This window comes from Bufo gargarizans, chromosome 6, assembly GCF_014858855.1.
Source record: "Bufo gargarizans isolate SCDJY-AF-19 chromosome 6, ASM1485885v1, whole genome shotgun sequence".
NCBI classification, from domain to species: domain Eukaryota; kingdom Metazoa; phylum Chordata; class Amphibia; order Anura; family Bufonidae; genus Bufo; species Bufo gargarizans.
Genome location: NC_058085.1, coordinates 33,741,492 through 33,760,857, shown reverse-complemented (window position 1 = coordinate 33,760,857; position 19,366 = coordinate 33,741,492). Strand labels below are relative to the sequence as shown.

General features: G+C 40.1%; 1 protein-coding gene across 1 annotated transcript in view; it reads right to left on the bottom strand.

Moving 5' to 3' along the window:
• The window catches only part of LOC122941929 (zinc finger protein 605-like), a 54,369-nt gene that overhangs the window by 22,611 nt on the left and 12,392 nt on the right, over positions 1-19,366 (bottom strand). Inside the window, exons 3-4 of the mRNA XM_044299427.1 lie at positions 11,475-13,058; positions 10,290-10,387 (exon numbers count right to left, since the gene is read on the bottom strand). Coding sequence (XP_044155362.1) covers positions 10,290-10,387; positions 11,475-13,058 — 1,682 coding nt within the window. The remainder of the gene's footprint in view (positions 1-10,289; positions 10,388-11,474; positions 13,059-19,366) is intronic.

Genomic DNA, 19,366 nt, shown 5'->3' with positions numbered 1-19,366 from the left:
CATGACCATGTGATCCTGTGTGGGAGGAGTCAGGCTGAAGACTGTGTTGCTGGGGGAGGTAAAAGACCTGTGATGATGTCATGACCATGTGATCCTGTGTGGGAGGAGTTAGAGGGTCACATGACCAGGTGGTGCCTTAATATGCTCAGTAAACTGCGTGTATGTAGCAGTGCTGTTCCTGTTGTGTGAAGTGAATGTAGTTGTGCTGTATGTGTGTGATGTACATGTAATACAGCTGCGTCTTTTAATGTGCATTTAGCAGAACGCGGTAATGTTCTTGTATCAGGGCTATATGTGTGCAGTGTGTATACAGCCATGTAATCCAGTCCTGGGATGTGTGTGTAGCAGAGCTGTGTGTGCTCATCTGCTATTCATTCTCCAGGAGATATATCGTACATCATAACTCCGGGGTTTATGGCCCTTTTGTTTTTTCCTCTTCCACCTCCAGCTTATATCCCGGATTACACATCGGCGGATGCGCAGTAGACTTGTTTTCATCCTGGGAGAGACTCTGTGTGCTGGCGATGTGACCATCAACTCCAACGAGTTCCCAAATCCACGCATGCGCTGATCACCGGCACAACACGTGAAGCTCCGGGGTACAGTAAGTGACCAACGCCGATCCAGCCTAATACTTTGTCCTAAGGGACACAGGTGATTCACGGTGACATAGGCATCAAGTGTGGGACCTGATGAAAGGTGTCTATTTGGACTGGAGCCAGATCAGCTGAAGGTGTCGTTAGGTCAAGTTACTCAAGTACACGGACTGACAAATAATACCGACCTAAGAAGCAGTTGTTGGAAGGAAGCTTTCTCTGCGTGAAGGTAATGATGATACATGGAAGTGATTCCAATATTAGAGCGAGAGGAGAAGTGCGTCACACAGGAGGGGAGCAGGTCACCACTGTGGCCTCTGATTGGCTGCAGCAGTCAGATGTCCCCTCGTTGGAGAAGTGGGGACCAGGAGGGTATCATCACCACCGCTCGTTGGCCATGTCTGGGGGTCTGATTTAGTCTCATATAAGCCCTTTACTGTAATCTTCTGTTTTATGACTGATTAGAAGCCATAACAATTATGCTGCAGATGAAATCTTTGCTGACGATACTTGATGTGTTTTATTCTGTGCTCCTCCATCCAGGCGCAAAGTCCACCGCTCCCTCCAGCCACAAGTCTTTCATCCCTTTGGCATTACAGATGTGTCTCTCTCGTGGATCTCCTCATGCCTCACCAGCTGAACACTTAATGTCCCCCACTCACAAACCACCTTGTTGGTGTCTTTCAAGGCTCTAAGCAAAGGGCAAAGGTTTAAAAGTAATATAAGGAAGTATTACTTTACTGAGAGAGTAGTGGATGCATGAAATAGCCTCCCTGCAGAAGTGGTAGCTGGAAATACAGTGGAGGAGTTTAAGCATGCATGGGATAGGCATAAGGCCATCCTTCATTTAAGATAGGGTCAAGAGCTATTCATAGTATTCAGTATATTGGGCAGACTAGATGGGCCAAATGGTTCTTATCTGCTGACACATTCTATGTTTAAATATAACAAAACAATAGAAAAGCCAGGTGCCCTCTGCAGTCTCACTGAACCCTCAAACTGATTTTAAAATTGAGAAATTAGTCAACATGTCCTATGGTGTAGAACATGTCTAAGCCCGGGCACTACGCCAAGGTTTCTCAAGTAGCCCGGGACCTAACACTCTCCTACCTGAGCCATATGGGCAATACCAGGAGCCATGCTGGAGGTAACTGGTGAGCTGTTTGTGAGTCGGCCTTATACTCCTGTAATTTGCCCACTGGCTCCTGGTATTGCCCATATGGCTCAGGTAGGAGAGGGTTAGGTCCCGGGCTACTTGAGAAACCTTGGCGTGGTGCCCGGGCTTAGACATGTTCTACACCGTAGGACATGTTGACTAATCTCTCAATTTTAAAATCAGTTTGAGGGTTTAGTGAGACTGCAGAGTGCACCTGTATTTGCTATTGTTTTGTTATATTGATTATGACATCCGCACTTGCTACCTTGTGTGTGATGTCTATTGTGGTACTTATATATGCACGACTGCATGTGGGTTTGAGCACCTCCTGCTAATGCCACCCTGTCTTTTTAGTTTGTATTCTATGTTTCTACCCTACTCTTCTCCATCGAAACCTTCCATCTAGGACAGCTCAGAGAATCCCATGGCTTTCGGTAGGACTTTTGCACGGATAACACCCATTAGGACTAGTGATGAGGCCATGGAGTCTCAGTGACAGATGAATGTCATTCTATGGTTCTTCTAAATACTTGATGCTCTTTCAGCTTCTTTAGTTTATGGAGACGAACACTTAATGAGAATGAGCTCAGGGGACCATGGATCAAAGTTCAAGATTAGAATTGAGCAAAGTTCTCTAAAATTCGATTCGGCTGCTTCAACTAATTTTGCAAAACAATTTGCCTTGTGATGAATTACTTTGTAAATAGCGGCTGCAATGACATAGAACATCAATCGCGCTGCCCCCGTCATTGAACCCCTCAGATGCCGAGTTCATTGCTGATCGCGGTATATGAGATCCATATTAAAGCATTTTAGTGTTTGCAAATAAAAATAAATAAATCATACTTATCTCATCCATTTCAACATGAAGAGGCAGACGCAGCCATCCTGCTTGAAGATCCAGCGCCAAATATTCATGCTGGATCAGCACGAGATTTTGCACGGGATCTTCAAGCAAGATGTCCACCTCTTCGCAATCAAATTGATGTAAGTATGGTTTTTATTTATTTTTTTTACAACCGTTTCAGGAAAAATTGATTAGTTACCACAAAGCAGAAGGAAATTCGGCTTCGCAGCAAATCAGAATTTCCTGAAATTCGGATTGAAGTCCACTTTGTCAATTTCGATCCGCTCAACGCTAATCTTTACTACCATCACCTTTATCGTACTCCACCTCCGTGTTCTGCCTCCTATATTATTTCCCATTACCTGCCTTGCTGCTTTGTCTCTAATCAACACATAAGAACTTTCCCAAGAAGAATTTGTCTCAGGAGTTTCACATTCCTGTGGACGATTTCCAACAGGCATCTTTAATCAAGATTCAGAACACGAGACCCAGTCGCTGCCCAATCTCTCCACATCTTCTTCTCTTCCAGAACAAAAGTTTAAAAAGCAACTAGCAACAGCGTCTTTCCCTTAACGAGGCTTATCCGGCCGCTTCAGGCATCACTAACGTCCACTCACAAGCTTCCCCTTTGGTATAGTTTGAGAAAAGTGTCTATCATCCAGCCTGAGCCCCTGTGATAAAACCAGTGCAGGTCCAGACCGCTGATCTAACGTTACACCATCTTTAGGATTTATCCTGCAGCAGGACAGCAGAACAACCCCAAATATCCAGCCAAGAACTAGTGGCAGATATGGTCCCATCCAGTCTGACTGGGATTACATGCTTGACTAATAAAACTGGGGAGCTGGAATTAGTGATCTGTGAGGAGGACTATAACATAGTGGGAATAACTGAGACATGGCTGGATGATAGCTATGACTGGGCAGTTAATGTACAGGGTTACAGTCTGTTTAGAAAGGATCATCAAAACCAGAGAGGGGTTTGCCTTTATGTAAAGTCCTGTCTAAAGCCCACAGTCTGAGAAGATATAAGTGAGGGACATGAACATGTGGAGTCACTGTGGGTAAAAATACAGGTGAAACTCGAAAAATTAGAATATCGTGCAAAAGTCCATTTATTTCAGTAATGCAAATTAAAAGGAATTGCATTAATGCAACTTAAAATTTGAATTTTGTGAACAGGTTCAATATTCTAGGCTCAAAGTGTCACACTCTAGTCAGCTGATTAGTCCATATTCCCTAAGCAAAGGGTACCTGAAATTGTGACTTTGGGGTTTCATAAACTATAAGCCATAATCATCCAAATTATAACAAATAAAGTCTTGAAATATCTCGCTTTGCATGTAATGAGTCTATCTCATATGTTAGTTTCACCTTTTTAGTTGCATTACTGAAATAAATGAACTTTGCACGATATTTAAATTTTTCGAGTTTCACCTGTACATTGAGGCAAAAATAATAATAAATTACTAATAGGAGTTTATTGTAAACCACCTAATATACCAGAGTCCACAGAAAATCTACTACTAAACAAGATAGACGAGGCGGCAAATCATAATGAGGTGGTTATTATGGGGGACTTCAACTACCCAGATATAGACTGGGAAACTGAAACTTGTACATCTCATAAAGGAAACAGGTTCTTGGCAATAATCAAAGACAATTACCTCTCCCAACTGGTTCAGGACCCGACTAGAGGGATGGCCATACTGGACTTAGTATTAACCAATAGGCCTGACAGAACAACAGACGTGCAGGTTGGGGGACACCTGGCAAATAGTGACCATAAAGTAATAACCTTCAAATTGTCATTCAAAGGAGTGTTTCTTCAGGGAGGTACAAAAATATCAGACTTCAAAAAAGCTAAATTTAGCCAACTAAGAAAGGCCATAGGCGTAACTAACTGGGACAATGTCCTTAAAAATAAAAATACAGCCACAAAATGGGATATTTTTAAAAGCATCCTAAAATCTAATTGTGAGAGGTACATGCCATATGGGAATAAAAGCTTAAGAAACAAGAAGAAACCAATGTGGATAAATAGAACTGTAAAGAACGCAATAAATGACAAAAAGAAAGCTTTTAAAATCACTATAACAAGAGGGTAGCACGGAAGCACTGAAAAACGATAAGGAAAAAAATAGAACATGTAAAAAACAAATAAAAGCGGCCAAACTAGAGACCGAGAGATTAATTGCCAAAGAGAACAAAACTAACCCTAAAATGTTCTTCAATTATATAAATGGTGAAAAGTATAAATCTGAAGGTGTCGGCCCTTTACAGAGTAATGAGGGGGGAGTCGCAGAGAGCGACGAGGAGAAAGCAAAGCTGTTAAATATTTTTTTCTCCAATGTATTCACTGAGGAAAATAAACTGTCAGATGACATGCCGAATGTTGAAATAAATTCCCCATTAAAAGTGTCCTGTCTGACCCAGGAAGCAGTACATCAGTGACTTAAAAAGATTAAAATAGACAAATCGCCAGGACCGGATGGCATACACCCCCGTATCCTAAGGGAATTAAGTAATGTCATAGCCAGACCCTTATTTCTGATATTTACAGATTCTATACTGACAGGGAATGTCCCACAGGATTGGCGCACGGCAAATGTGGTGCCAATATTCAAAAAGGGTCCAAAAACAGAGCCTGGAAACTATAGGCCGGTAAGTTTAACATCTGTTGTGGGTAAACTGTTTGAAGGTTTTCTAAGAGATGCTATCTTAGAGCATCTCAACGGAAATAAGCAAATAACACCATATCAGCATGGCTTTGTGAGGGATCGGTCAACACAGACTAATTTAATCAGTTTTTATGAGGAGGTATGTTCGTGACTTGACAGCGGCGAATCAATGGATGTCGTATATCTGGACTTCTCCAAAGCATTTGACACTATACCACATAAAAGGTTAGTATATAAAATGAGAATGCTCGGACTGGGAGAAAACATCTGTATGTGGGTAAGTAACTGGCTCAATGATAGAAAACAGAGGGTGGTTATTAACGGTACACACTGAGATTGGGTCACTGTCACTAGTGGGGTAACACAGGGGTCAGTATTGGGCCCTATTCTCTTCAATATATTTATTAATGATCTTGTAGAAGGCTTGCACAGTAAAGTATCAATTTTCGCAGATGACACTAAACTGTGTAAAGTAATTAACACTGAAGAGGACAGTATACTACTACAGAGGGGTCTGGATAGATTGGAGGCTTGGGCAGATAAGTGGCAGATGAAGTTTAACACTGACAAATGTAAGGTTATGCACATGGGAAGGAATAATGCAAGTCACCCGTACATACTAAATGGTAAAGCACTTGGTAACACTGACATGGAAAAGGATCTAGGAATTTTAATAAACAGCAAACTAAGCTGCAAAAATCAGTGTCAGGCAGCTGCTGCGAAGGCCAATAAGATAATGGGTTGCATCAAAAGGGGCATAGATGCCTGTGATAAGAACATAGGCCTAACACTTTACAAATCATTAGTCAGACCACACATGGAGTACTGTGTACAGTTCTGGGCTCCTTTAAACAAGGCAGACATAGCAGAGCTAGAGAGGGTTCAGAGGAGGGCATTTAAAGTAATAACTGGAATGGGACAACTACAGTACCCTGAAAGATTATCAAAATTAGGGTTATTAACTTTAGAAAACAAAAAACAAAGGGGAGATCTAATTACTATGTATAAATATATCAGGGGTCAGTACAGAGATCTATCCCATCATCTATTTATCCCCAGGACTGTGACTGTGACGAGGGGACATCCTCTGTGTCTGGAGGAAAGAAGGTTTGTACACAAACATAGAAGAGGATTCTTTACGGTAAAAGCAGTGAGAATATGGAACTCTCTGCCTGAGGAGGTGGTGATGGTGAGTACAATAAAAGCATTCAAGAGGGGCCTGGATGTATTTCTGGAGTGTAATAATATTACAGGCTATAGCTACTAGAGAGGGGTCGTTGATCCAGGGAGTTATTGTGATTTCCTAATTGGAGTCGGGAAGGAATTTTTTCCCCCTTAAGTGGTGAAAATTGGCTTCTTTCTCACAGTTTTTTTTGCCTTCCTCTGGATAAACTTGCAGGATGACAGGCCGAACTGGATGGACAAATGTCTTTTTTCAGCCTTATATACTATGTTACTATGTTACATGAAGAGTCAGAAGGATTTTAGCAGGCCTACACCCACAGAAGATCTGTGGTTAGTTCTCCAAGATGTGTGGAAAGACCTGCTTGATGAGTTCCTTTAAATCCTGTGCAAGTCTCCCTCGAAGATTTGATGCTGACAGCAAAGGGTGGTCACACTGGATGCTGATGTGATTTACATTTCTGTTTTCTTCATTCACTTTATTTTTAATACATTAACAAAATGCAAACTACACTGACCAAAAATATAAACGCAACACTTTCGGTTTTGCTCCCATTTTGCATGAGCTTAAATCAAAGATCTAAAACATATTCTACATACACAAAAAAACAATTGCTCTCAAATATTGTTCACAAATCTGTCTAAATCTGTGTTAGTGAGCACTTCTCCTTTGCTGAGATAATCCATTCCACCTCACAGGTGTGGCATATCAAGGTGCTGACTAGACAGTATGAATATTGCACAGGTGTGCCTTAGACTGTCTACAATAAAAGACCACTCTGAAATGTGCAGTTTGATAACACAGCACAATGCCACAGATGTCGCAACGTTTAAGGGAGCGTGCAAATTGGCATGCTGACTGCAGGAATGGCTACCAGAGCTGTTGCCGGTGCAATGAATGTTCATTTCTCTACCATAAGCCGTCTCTAAAGGCGTTTCAGATAATTTGGCAGTGCATACAACCGGCCTCACAACCGCAGACAACATGTAACCACACCAGCCCAGGACCTCCACATACAGCATGTTCACCTCCATGATCGTCTGGGACCAGCCACCCAGACAGCTGCAGCAACAATCAGTTTGTCAGAAACCGTCTCAGGGAAGCTCATCTGCATGCTCGTCATCCTCATCAGGGTCTGGACCTGACTGCAGTTCATCGTCGTAGGAGTGGGAAAATGCTCACATTCGATGGTGTCTGGCACATTGGATAGGCATTCTGTTCTTGGATGAGTCACAGTTTTCACTGTTCAGGGCAGATGGCAGACAGTGTGTGTGGCGTCGTGTGGGTGAGCAGTTTGCTGACATCACATTGTGGATCGAGTGGCACATGGTGGCGGTGGGGTTATGGTACGGGCAGGCGTATGTTATGGACAACGAACACAGGTGCATTTTATTGATGACATTTTGAATGTACAGAGATACTGTGACGAGATCCTAAGGCCCATTTTTGTGCCATTGATCCACAACCATCACCTCATGTTGCAGCATGATAATGCACGGCCCCATATTGCAAGGATCTGTACACAATTCCTGGAAGCTGAAAACATCCCAGTTCTTGCATGGCCAGCATACTAAGTTTCCTCTAGGGGTAAGGACAGCCATAGGAAACCAAACGAAGGAGACATGGTGTGTGCAGTGAGCCTTCTTCTGAGACACTCTCAGAAGTTTTCTTTATTTCACAGCAACAAAAGCTTCAGGGCTTGCCCTGTACAAACTACAATTACAGTCCACTCAATGACATTGTGCCATGTGTGAAACAAAGACGGCAAAAAAAAAATCTCTGAATGAATAAAGGGCCGATGTGTCACTGCCGGCCTTATGAGAGATCTGAGGAGATCAGATAGACTTGCTGCACGTGAGTCTTTTTGACAGGTTCTAGGTGTTTCCTTTCAGTTTTTGCTGTGGGTGGGATCCCACCTTTCCACAGGTTGGGCTTGTTTGCTGGTTAGAGGCTCTATTTCAGTCTGCCTCTGAATTCTCACCATGTGGTTGATATTGGATCCCTTGTTCCTCACTCTTCCCAAGCTAAGTTCTGATTTTGCTCTGTGTTGTTTGTGTCAGTCTAGGTCTCAGGAAGACGCTGGCCCATTCACTGTGGAAGGTACCAGCAGTCTCATTCCCCGTTCCCTAATCTAAGGTTTACTACATTCTTAGCAGGGTCTAGGTACGAGTGTATGTGTTCGTCCATCATCAGGGCTTGCACATACTGTCAGGAGTCAGGTAGAGACTCAGGTATTGCAAGGAGGTAACCATCTCTCCCTCGCAAGCTTCTAGGCCTTCGCTGTTATCCTATGCTGTCTGTTTATCTGGTGTACCTGTTATCCACATTACCCTGTGACACTATGTTTTGTAGATGTCTAATTTATATACATCAGATGTTTCAGACTAGGCATCCCGACTTCAAGGTTCACCTCATCCAGCTTCATTTACATTTCTGAAGGGCAGAGCAAAGTCAATGACCAGAAAAGGCAGAACTTGAGCAAAATTGTGATCATTAACTGACAAGGTTTTCTTCTAGGATTACCATAATGAATATAGGATCAGGGAGTACTATTTCTGCTTATGGAGATATATGGAGTGTTATAGGCCTGGTGATGCTCCTCTGGGTTTCTGGTAAAAGAATATGTAAACTAGCTCTCTTTCCAAAAAGAAAACATAGCTTAGCTCTAACGCTGCCAGATGTATGGAATGTAAACATTAATAGAATTTTCCGTTCTTGCATTTCTGTTTTTTACTCCTGGAGCCATAACTTTATTATTTTTCTGTTCACATAGACGTATAAAGGCTTGTTTTTTTGCTGGACAAATTGTACTTTCTCGTGGCACTATTTAACATTGTATTCCACCATAGTTTTTAATTTATTTTAATTTCTTTATTCAGTTTTCTTATACAAAAATAATCCGTTTTAGCAGTGCCGAGTCCGAATACCTCCATACAACTTCTGTCATTAGGCAGGCATAATAAAACATTAAATGTCCCATTATAAAAATAATAGAGTAGGAATCAATGTAACATCTTGTTATTATTGGGACCTTCACCAATTTTCCTATTCCCTGCCATATTGAATTGGGCTCGATCTCCAGCTGTCAATCCAAACTTATCTCTCCATTTCTCCCTTCCACCATAGTTTAATGGGTTTAGTTTTTCATAGTGTTCCCTATGAGGTAAAACTGACTTGTTACCTTGAATCACATGTTCTTTTTTTCATGTGTTTTAATGCTTTAAAAATTATTATTTCCATTCCTCTTGGTTAAATATTACCTCAGACAAGTAGTTTTTTTTGTCAGATTATAAGAGAAGGTTATGCTCTAGAATTTCATCACGTTCCTCGAGACAGGTTTCTCCTCAACAGTCAAGAACATCCACACATTCTTGCCACTGCAGAGAAGTTCCCTGCAGTGCCTTCATATCTTCAGAAGATCTTCTGAGGTCCCATCTACAGATTGTGATACAGCTACTACAGTCTCTTAGATTTGTATTAAATAAAAAAAAATTGTTATCTAACTATAAACAAACTGGTTCTAGGGTTCATAATCGACACAGTTTCCATGACTCTATTAATACCTCATGAGATATTTTCTCTATCAAAAACAAAACCCACCAACAGATAGTCTATCCCATCACTTCTGAACACAAGATTATGAAGACCTTGGGACATCTAACGGCAGTTATAAATGCTGTCCTTTGGGTCAAGGTGTATACCAGAGAGTTTCATCAGGACATACTGTGGGTATGACACCTCAATTATTATAACCTTTACCCTCAGATAAGCTTATGGACTGTCTTAATTCAAGTTCTCAGGTCGTGCTTACTAGAATTCAATCTTACCAGAGGGAAATACTTCCAAATCTCTACCCAGTTATCATCACCACCGATGTCTCTCTCCTTTATTGGGATGCTCATGTGCAGAGATCCTGAGTTCAGGACTGTCAGACAAGACAAGTCTAATGATGAGATGGACAGGAGACTCAACGGCATAATATGATTAATATTAATATGCCAAAATGAATGGATCTGTTTCTAAAACAGAAAATGTCCTAGAAAATTCCACAAAGTCTAGGATCCACGGTAATTCTCCTCTCACAAGTTATATCAGCTCTCGCTTAACTCCATAGGTTCTAAGATGTTATCTACAAATTTAAAGGATAAAGAAAATCGGCCCAACCACAAGGATATGTTTTAAAGTCAAGTGTTTATTAACGAGTAACAAGTCTTGAGATGCTGTTATATATCTAAATGTGAAAGTAACCTGATCCAGCAAAGAACAGCCTGCTGACGTTCTCAGGATCCGGCATTACCAGATACTGGTAATATACTATAATGGGATCCCGCTGGCAAAAAATGCTGCATGCAATGGTTTTTGTTCACCTGAAACCTGGCACTCATGGCTAAAGCGGCCAGATCCTCACCAGATGCCATTATAGTCTATGGGGTCTGGCGGTGAACAACAGCATCGGGGAATGCCAGATCTGGTCAACTCAGATGGGATATTTCTGGATCCGGCGTTTCCAGATACTGATGCTCACTGCTGGACCCCATAGACTATAATTGGATCCAGCTGGCAAAAAATGTTGCATGTAATGGTTTTTGTCCACCTGAAACCTGTCACTCATAGCTAAAGCTAAAGCAGATCCTCACCAGATGCCTTTAAATTCTATGGGGTCCGGCAGTGAACTACAGCATCGGGCATTGCCAGATCTGGTGAAATCAGTTTTTGCCAGAGCAGCCTGCCAGATCAGGTTACTAGTGATGTCAACGTACCCTTAATCATGATGTAGTGCTTTAAATAGACTTCCCTTTGTCTTGAATGACATTTATCTTTACGTTATGTTTTCATTTTTTCTGTGTAGTATTCATCAATAAAAAGAGCTAAAAAAAGTTATGACTTTCCTGAGTTTTAAAAATGTAATTTGTAGCTGAAACATTTCCTTCCTTTTTGTACATTTTATCTTTGATGTGCAATAAGAACTGGCTTTTGGTTAAAACACTTTCAACATACATTACCTCAAAAATATTTCTCCCCTTTATGACCCCTCTGATGTTTAACAAGATTTGATTTATCAGTAAAACATTTCCCACATTCTGAGCATAAATATGGCTTCTCCCCTGTGTGAATTCTCTGATGTGTAGCAAGATATGATTTATCTGTAAAGCATTTTGCACATTCCGAGCATGAATATGGCTTCTCCCCTGTGTGAATTCTCTGATGTGTAACAAGATTTGATTTATCTGTAAAACACTTTCCACATTCTGGACAAGAAAATGGCTTCTCCCCTGTGTGAATTCTCTGATGTATAACAAGATATGATTTATCTGTGAAACTTTTTCCACATTCTGAACAAGAAAGTCTCTTCTCTCCAGTGTGAGTTCTTCGATGACAAGCAAGGGTTGACTTCTGAGTAAAACATTTCCCACATTCTGAACACGAAAAAGGCTTCTCCCCCGTGTGAGTTACCTGATGTCTAACAAGATCAGATTTCTGGATAAAATATTTTCCACACTCTGTACATGAATACGGTTTCTCTCCTGTGTGACTTCTTTTATGAATAACAAGATTCGACTTATCTGTAAAACATTTCCCACATTCTGAGCATGAATATGGCTTCTCTCCTGTGTGAATTTTTAAATGCTTTTCAAGATATGATTTACGAGTAAAGCATTTCTCACATTCTGGGCAGGAAAATAGCTTCTCCCCTGTGTGAATTCTCTGATGTATAATAAGATTAGATTTTTCTGTAAAACATTTTCCACACTCTGAACATGAAAATGGCTTTTTCCCTGTGTGTGTTATTTGATGTCTAACAAGATCTGATTTCTGGCTAAAATATTTCCCACACTCTGGACATGAATATGGCTTCTCCCCTGTGTGACTACTCTCATGTCTAAGAAGATGTGATTTATCTGTAAAACATTTCCCACATTCTGAACATGAATATGGCTTCTCCCCTGTATGGTTTTTATGATGATTAAGAAGATTTGATTTACAAGTAAAAGATTTTCCACATTCTGAACATGAAAATGGTTTTTCCCCTCTGTGAGTTCTTTGATGGTAAACAAGGGTTGATTTGTGAGTAAAACATTTCCCACATTCTGGACACGAAAATGGTTTCTCCCCTGTGTGAGTTTTCTTATGCCTAACTAGATCTGATTTCTGGTTAAAATATTTCCCACATTCTGTACATGAAAATGGTTTCGACCCAGTGTGACTCCTCTTATGTCTAAGAAGATGTGATTTATCTGTAAAACATTTCCCACATTCTGGACATGAATATGGCTTCTCCCCTGTGTGAATTCTCTGATGTATAACAAGAGCAGATTTATGTTTAAAACATTTTCCACATTCCAAACATGAAAATGGCTTCTCTTCTGTTTGATGTTCAACACCCATTTTGTGGCTTTTCTGTTCCTTTGCAGTCTGTGATAAATCAGAAGATTGGACATATTGAAAAAAATCACATGACAAATCTTTGCTGAGAAGACCTAATGTTACATCTGGGATTATGGCATGTTCTTCACTTGTATTTTGTGTAATAGCATAATCCTCTGTTTTAAAATCTGAAGATGTCACATATCCTTCTGAGATTCTGGTACAGTCATCTGAAAATAATAAAATTAATTTGATTATTGTTAAATAATATAAACTTAACATCATAGTATTTATAACATTTCTATATAAAATGCATATTTATTGTGTGACATGTTGCAAAATCCAATATTCAACTGATTGCGACAATGGAAACAAATCAGATCACTGTCTAAGGATCATGCACTCCATCGTATCGGTATTTCGGTCCACAAATCACAAAATACAGATATCTTCCGTGTGTATTCTGCAATTTTTTTACTTCCATTAATAGAAAGCATTTTTTTATTTTTTTTTGCAGACCGAAAGAAATTAATAAGTCTTTTTGGTATCCACCAAAAACTGGGATAGCACACTAATTGAAAATATCTCAATATTATATGAGCAGTATATAGTGGCACTATTTACATGTCTGATATGGTAGTTTTGTTTATTTGTACTGTTATCATTATTTATCTACTATATTATAAGGACTTTGCATCTAGCATTAAATGTACTGTACATGCACGTGTCTGAATTGCCGCTCTGTTCATTTTGGGGGTCTCTGAGGTGGTAATTAGAGATGAGCGAAACAAATCAGATGAAGTAGAATTCGATCCGAATTTCAGGAAAAATTTGATTTGCAACGAATGTGAATTTCCTAAAATGGCAGCTTCACCTGCTCTGAGTGCAGGGACAGATGTGATAAGGCGCTAGGAACAGCAATAAAAAAAAACTCATTGCGAACAGGGAAACTGAAAAAACTATTTATAGGTGCAGGGAAAGGTTAGGGAAGAATTATTTAACAGCATCTTAGTGGAGGGAGAGACGTCAGAAGGCGCTAGAGACAATGCTAGAAAAGCGATTTACAAGTGCAGGTAAAGATTATTTGGGGATCCAGATAGCCATTATACGGCTCTGTCATTCTAGCAATTTGTTCTTGGGGTGCAAGTGCTACATTGAAAAGACTTTAGTAGCTTATATATGAGGACAAAGGAAAATATATCCGCAGTTCACGTCTGCAGTTATTTGCGGTGAAAGCATTTAGTGATGCATTTCAGTACTAAAAGAAAAATATATCCGCAGTTCACTTCTGCAGTTATTTGCGGTGAAAGCGTTAAGTGGCCTATTTCAGTACAGAAAGAAAAAAATATACGCACATCACTGGCGCAATTATTTCTGGTAAAAGCATTTAGTGGCCTATTTCAGTACAAAAAGAAAAATATATTCTCAGTTTGTGGCTTATATATGGGGACAAAGAAAAATATATCCGCAGTTATTTGCGGTGAAAGCGTTTAGTGACGTATGTCAGTACTAAAAGAAAAATATATTCGCAGTTCAGTGTTGAAGTTATTTGTGGTGAAAGCGTTTAATGGCCTATTTCAGTACAAAAAGAAAAATATATTCTTAGCTCACTTCTGCAGTTATATGTGTTTAAAGCGTTTAGTGGCCTAGTTCCGTACAAAAAGAAAAATATATACGCACTTTACTGATGCAGTTATTTCTGGTAAAAGCGTTTACTGGCCTATTTCAGTACAAAAAGAAAAACATATTCTCAGTTCACTTTTGCAGCTATATGTGTTGAAAGTGTTTAGTGGTCTATTTCAGTACAGAAAGAAAAATATATACGCACTTCATTGTTGCAGTTATTTGTGGCAAAAGCGTTTAGTGGCTTATATCAGTACAGAAAGAAAAATATATATGCACTTCACTGGTGCAGTTATATGTGGCAAAAGCGCTTAGTGGCCCATTTCAGTACAGAAAGAAAAATATTTAAGCACTTCACTGGTGCATTTATTTCTGGTAAAAGCATTTAGTGGCCTATTTCAGTACATAAAGAAAAATATAGTTTACTTCTGCAGTTATATGTGTTGAAAGCGTTTAGTGGCCTATTACAGTACAGAAAGAAAAAAATATATGCACTTCACAGGTGCAGTTATTTGTGGCAAAAGCGTTTAGTGGCCTATTTCAGTACAGAAAGCAAAATATATAGGCACTTCACTGGTGCATTTATTTTTTGGGTAAAAGCGTTTAGTGGCCTATTTCAGTACAAAAAGAAAAATATATTCTCAGTTCAATTCTGAAGTTGTATGTGGTGAAAGCGTTTAATGGCCTATTTCAGTACAAAAAGAAAAATATATACGCACTTTACTGGTGCAGTTATTTGTGGCAAAAGCATTTAGTGGCCTATTTCAGCACAGAAAGAAAAATATTTAGGTACTTCACTGGTGCATTTATTTCTGGTAAAAGCGTTTAGTGGCCTATTTCAGTACAAAAAGAAAAGTATATTCTCAGTTCATTTCTGCAGTTATATTTGTTGAAAGCGCTTAGTGGCCTATTTCAGTACAAAAAGAAAAATATATACGCACTTCACTGGTGCATTTATTTCTAGTAAAAGCGTTTAGTGGCCTATTTCGGTACAAAAAGAAAAATATATTCTCAGTTTACTTCTGCAGTTATATGTGTTAAAAGAGTTTAGAAGCCCATTACAGTACAGAAAGAAAAAAATATATGCACTTCACAGGTGCAGTTATATGTAAGCAGACTCAGTTTTATACTGACTTTAAAACCAGCCTCCAGGGCAGACTAACTGGTCAGGTGTGCATGACTGCTTGGAGATCGCCACGCCTCCAATATATACTACAAAGAAAAAAAATGTGGGGGGTTCAGTTAGCACAACCCTGTATGCAGATGCACATTGCCATGGCGAAATACAGATACAAACGCAAAAACACAAATGCAATCGCACTCTGCAACCAGCACTCTGCCCTGCCTCTATGCTGGATGTTAAATGAGGCATTGGTGTACATTTTGGACAAAGCGTAATAGGCCACTCACCATGAGTGGCCTCTAACACTAGTTCCTACCTGTTATGGGCCATGACAGCCACACAAAGTCCAGGGAGCGCAGGTACAGCATGCACGCCAAGCACACTCTGCTTTTAACCCCGTCCGGTGCTATTACAACTTTTGCGTTTGTATCTGTATTTCGCCATAGCAATGTGCACCTGCATACAGGGTTGTGCTGACTGAACCCCCCCACATTTTTTTCTTTGTAGTATATATTGGAGATGTGGCGATCTCCATGCAGTCATGCACACCTGACCAGTTACTCTGTCCTGGAGGCTGGTTTTAAAGTCAGTATAAAACTGAGTCTGCTTTCATAGCGCCTACCAGTAGCCATTTGGGTCCAGGAGAAGTATATAGTGGGCTCAGCATGCATGTTGGTACTTGCATCCCTGGATCCGATGAAAGCTGTAATGGCACCGGACGGGGTTAAAAGCAGAGTGTTCTTGGCGTGCATGCTGTACCTGCGCTCCCTGGACTTTGTGTGGCTGTCATGGCCCATAACAGGTAGGAACTAGTGTTAGGGACCACTCATGGAGACGACCTTGACGTGGTGAGTGGCTTATTACGCTTTGGCCAAAATGTACACCAATGCCTCATTTAACATCCAGCATAGAGGCAGGGCAGAGTGCTGGTTGCAGAGTGAGATTGCATTAGTGTTTTTGCCGTTATATGTGGCAAAAGCGTTTAGTGGCCTATTTCAGTACAGAAAGAAAAATATATATACGCACTTTACTGGTGCAGTTATTTGTGGCAAAAGCATTTAGTGGCCTATTTCAGTACAGAAAGAAAGATATTTAGGCACTTCACTGGTGCATTTATTTCTGGTAAAAGCATTTAGTGGCCTATTTCAGTACAAAAGAAAAATATATTCTCAGTTTACTTCTGCAGTTATATGTGTTAAAAACGAGTTTAGAAGCCCATTACAGTACAGAAAGAAAAAAATATACGCACTTCACAGAAGCAGTTATATGTGGCAAAAGCGTTTAGTGGCCTATTTCAGTACAGAAAAAAAATATATACAGGTCCTTCTCAAAAAATTAGCATATTGTGATAAAGTTCGTTTTTTTCTGTAATGTACTGATAAACATTAGACTTTCATATATTTTAGATTCATTACACACCAACTGAAGTAGTTCAAGCCTTTTATTGTTTTAATATTGATGATTTTGGCATACAGCTCATGAAAACCCAAATTTCCTATCTCAAAAAATTAGCATATTTCATCCGATCAATAAAAGAAAAGTGTTTTTAATACAAAAAAAAGTCAACCTTCAAATAATTATGTTCAGTTATGCACTCAATACTTGGTCGGGAATCCTTTTGCAGAAATGACTGCTTCAATGCGGCGTGGCATGGAGGCAATCAGCCTGTGGCACTGCTGAGGTGTTATGGAGGCCCAGGATGCTTCAATGCGGCGTGGCATGGAGGCAATCAGCCTGTGGCACTGCTGAGGTGTTATGGAGGCCCAGGAGGCTTCAATAGCGGCCTTAAACTCATCCAGAGTGTTGGGTCTTGCGTCTCTCAACTTTCTCTTCCCAATATCCCACAGATTCTCTATGGGGTTCAGGTCAGGAGAGTTGGCAGGCCAATTGAGCACAGTAATACCATGGTCAGTAAACCATTTACCAGTGGTTTTGGCACTGTGAGCAGGTGCCAGGTCGTGCTGAAAAATGACATCTTCATCTCCATAAAGCTTTTCAGCAGATGGAAGCATGAAGTGCTCCAAAATCTCCTGATAGCTAGCTGCATTGACCCTGCCCTTGATAAAACACAGTGGACCAACACCAGCTGCTGACATGGCACCCCAGACCATCACTGACTGTGGGTACTTGACACTGGACTTCAGGCATTTTGGCATTTCCCTCTCCCCAGTCTTCCTCCAGACTCTGGCACCTTGATTTCCGAATGACATGCAACAGTCCAGTGCTGCTTCTCTGTAGCCCAGGTCAGGCGCTTCTGCCGCTGTTTCTGGTTCAAAAGTGGTTTGACCTGGGGAATGCGGCACCTGTAGCCCATTTCCTGCACACGCCTGTACACGGTGGCTCTGGATGTTTCTACTCCAGACTCAGTCCACTGCTTCCGCAGGTCCCCCAAGGTCTGGAATCGGTCCTTCTCCACAATCTTCCTCAGGGTCCGGTCACCTCTTCTCGTTGTGCAGCGTTTTCTGCCACACTTTTTCCTTCCCACAGACTTCCCACTGAGGTGCCTTGATACAGCACTCTGGGAACAGCCTATTCGTTCAGAAATTTCTTTCTGTGTCTTACCCTCTTGCTTGAGGGTGTCAATGATGGCCTTCTGGACAGCAGTCAGGTCGGCAGTCTTACCCATGATTGCGGTTTTGAGTAATGAACCAGGCTGGGAGTTTTTAAAAGCCTCAGGAATCTTTTGCAGGTGTTTAGAGTTAATTAGTTAATTCAGATGATTAGGTTAATAGCTCGTTTAGAGAACCTTTTCATGATATGCTAATTTTTTGAGATAGGAATTTTGGGTTTTCATGAGCTGTATGCCAAAATCATCAATATTAAAACAATAAAAGGCTTGAACTACTTCAGTTGGTGTGTAATGAATCTAAAATATATGAAAGTCTAATGTTTATCAGTACATTACAGAAAATAATGAACTTTATCACAATATGCTAATTTTTTGAGAATGACCTGTATATGCACTTCACTGGTGCAGTTATTTGTGGCAAAAGCGTTTAGTGGCCTATTTCAGTACAAAAAGAAAAATATATTCTCAGTTCACTTCTGCAATTATACGTGTTGAAAGAATTTAGTGGCCTATTACAGTACAGAAAGAAAAAAAATATACGCACTTTACAGGTGCAGTTATTTGGGGCAAAAGCGTTTAGTGGCCTATTTCAGTACAAAAAGAAAAGTATATTCTCAGTTCACTTCTGCAGTTATTTGTTGAAAGCGCCTATTTCAGTACAGAAAGAAAAATATATACGCACTTCACTGGTGCATTTATTCTTTTGGTAAAAGTGTTTAGTGGCCTATTTCAGTACAAAAAGAAAAATATATTCTCAGTTCACTTCTGCAGTTATATGTGTTGAAAGCGTTTAGTGGCCTATTACAGTACAGAAAGAAAAAAATATATGCACTTCACAGCTGCAGTGTTTTGTGGCAAAAGCGTTTAGTGGCCTATTTCAGTACAGAAAGGAAAATATATAGGCACTTCACTGGTGCATTTATTTTTTAGGTAAAAGCGTTTAGTGCCCTTTTTCAGTACAAAAAGAAAAATATATTCTCAGTTCAATTCTGAAGTTGTATATGTTTAAAGCGTTTAGTGGCCTATTTCAGTACAGAAAGAAAAATATATACGCACTTCACTGGTGCATTTATTTTTTGGGTAAAAGCGTTTAGTGGCCTATTTCAGTATAAAAAGAAAAATATATTCTTAGTTCACTTCTGCAGTTATATTTGTTGAAAGCGCCTAGTGCCCTATTTCAGTACAGAAAGAAAAATATATACGCACTTCACTGGTGCTTTTTT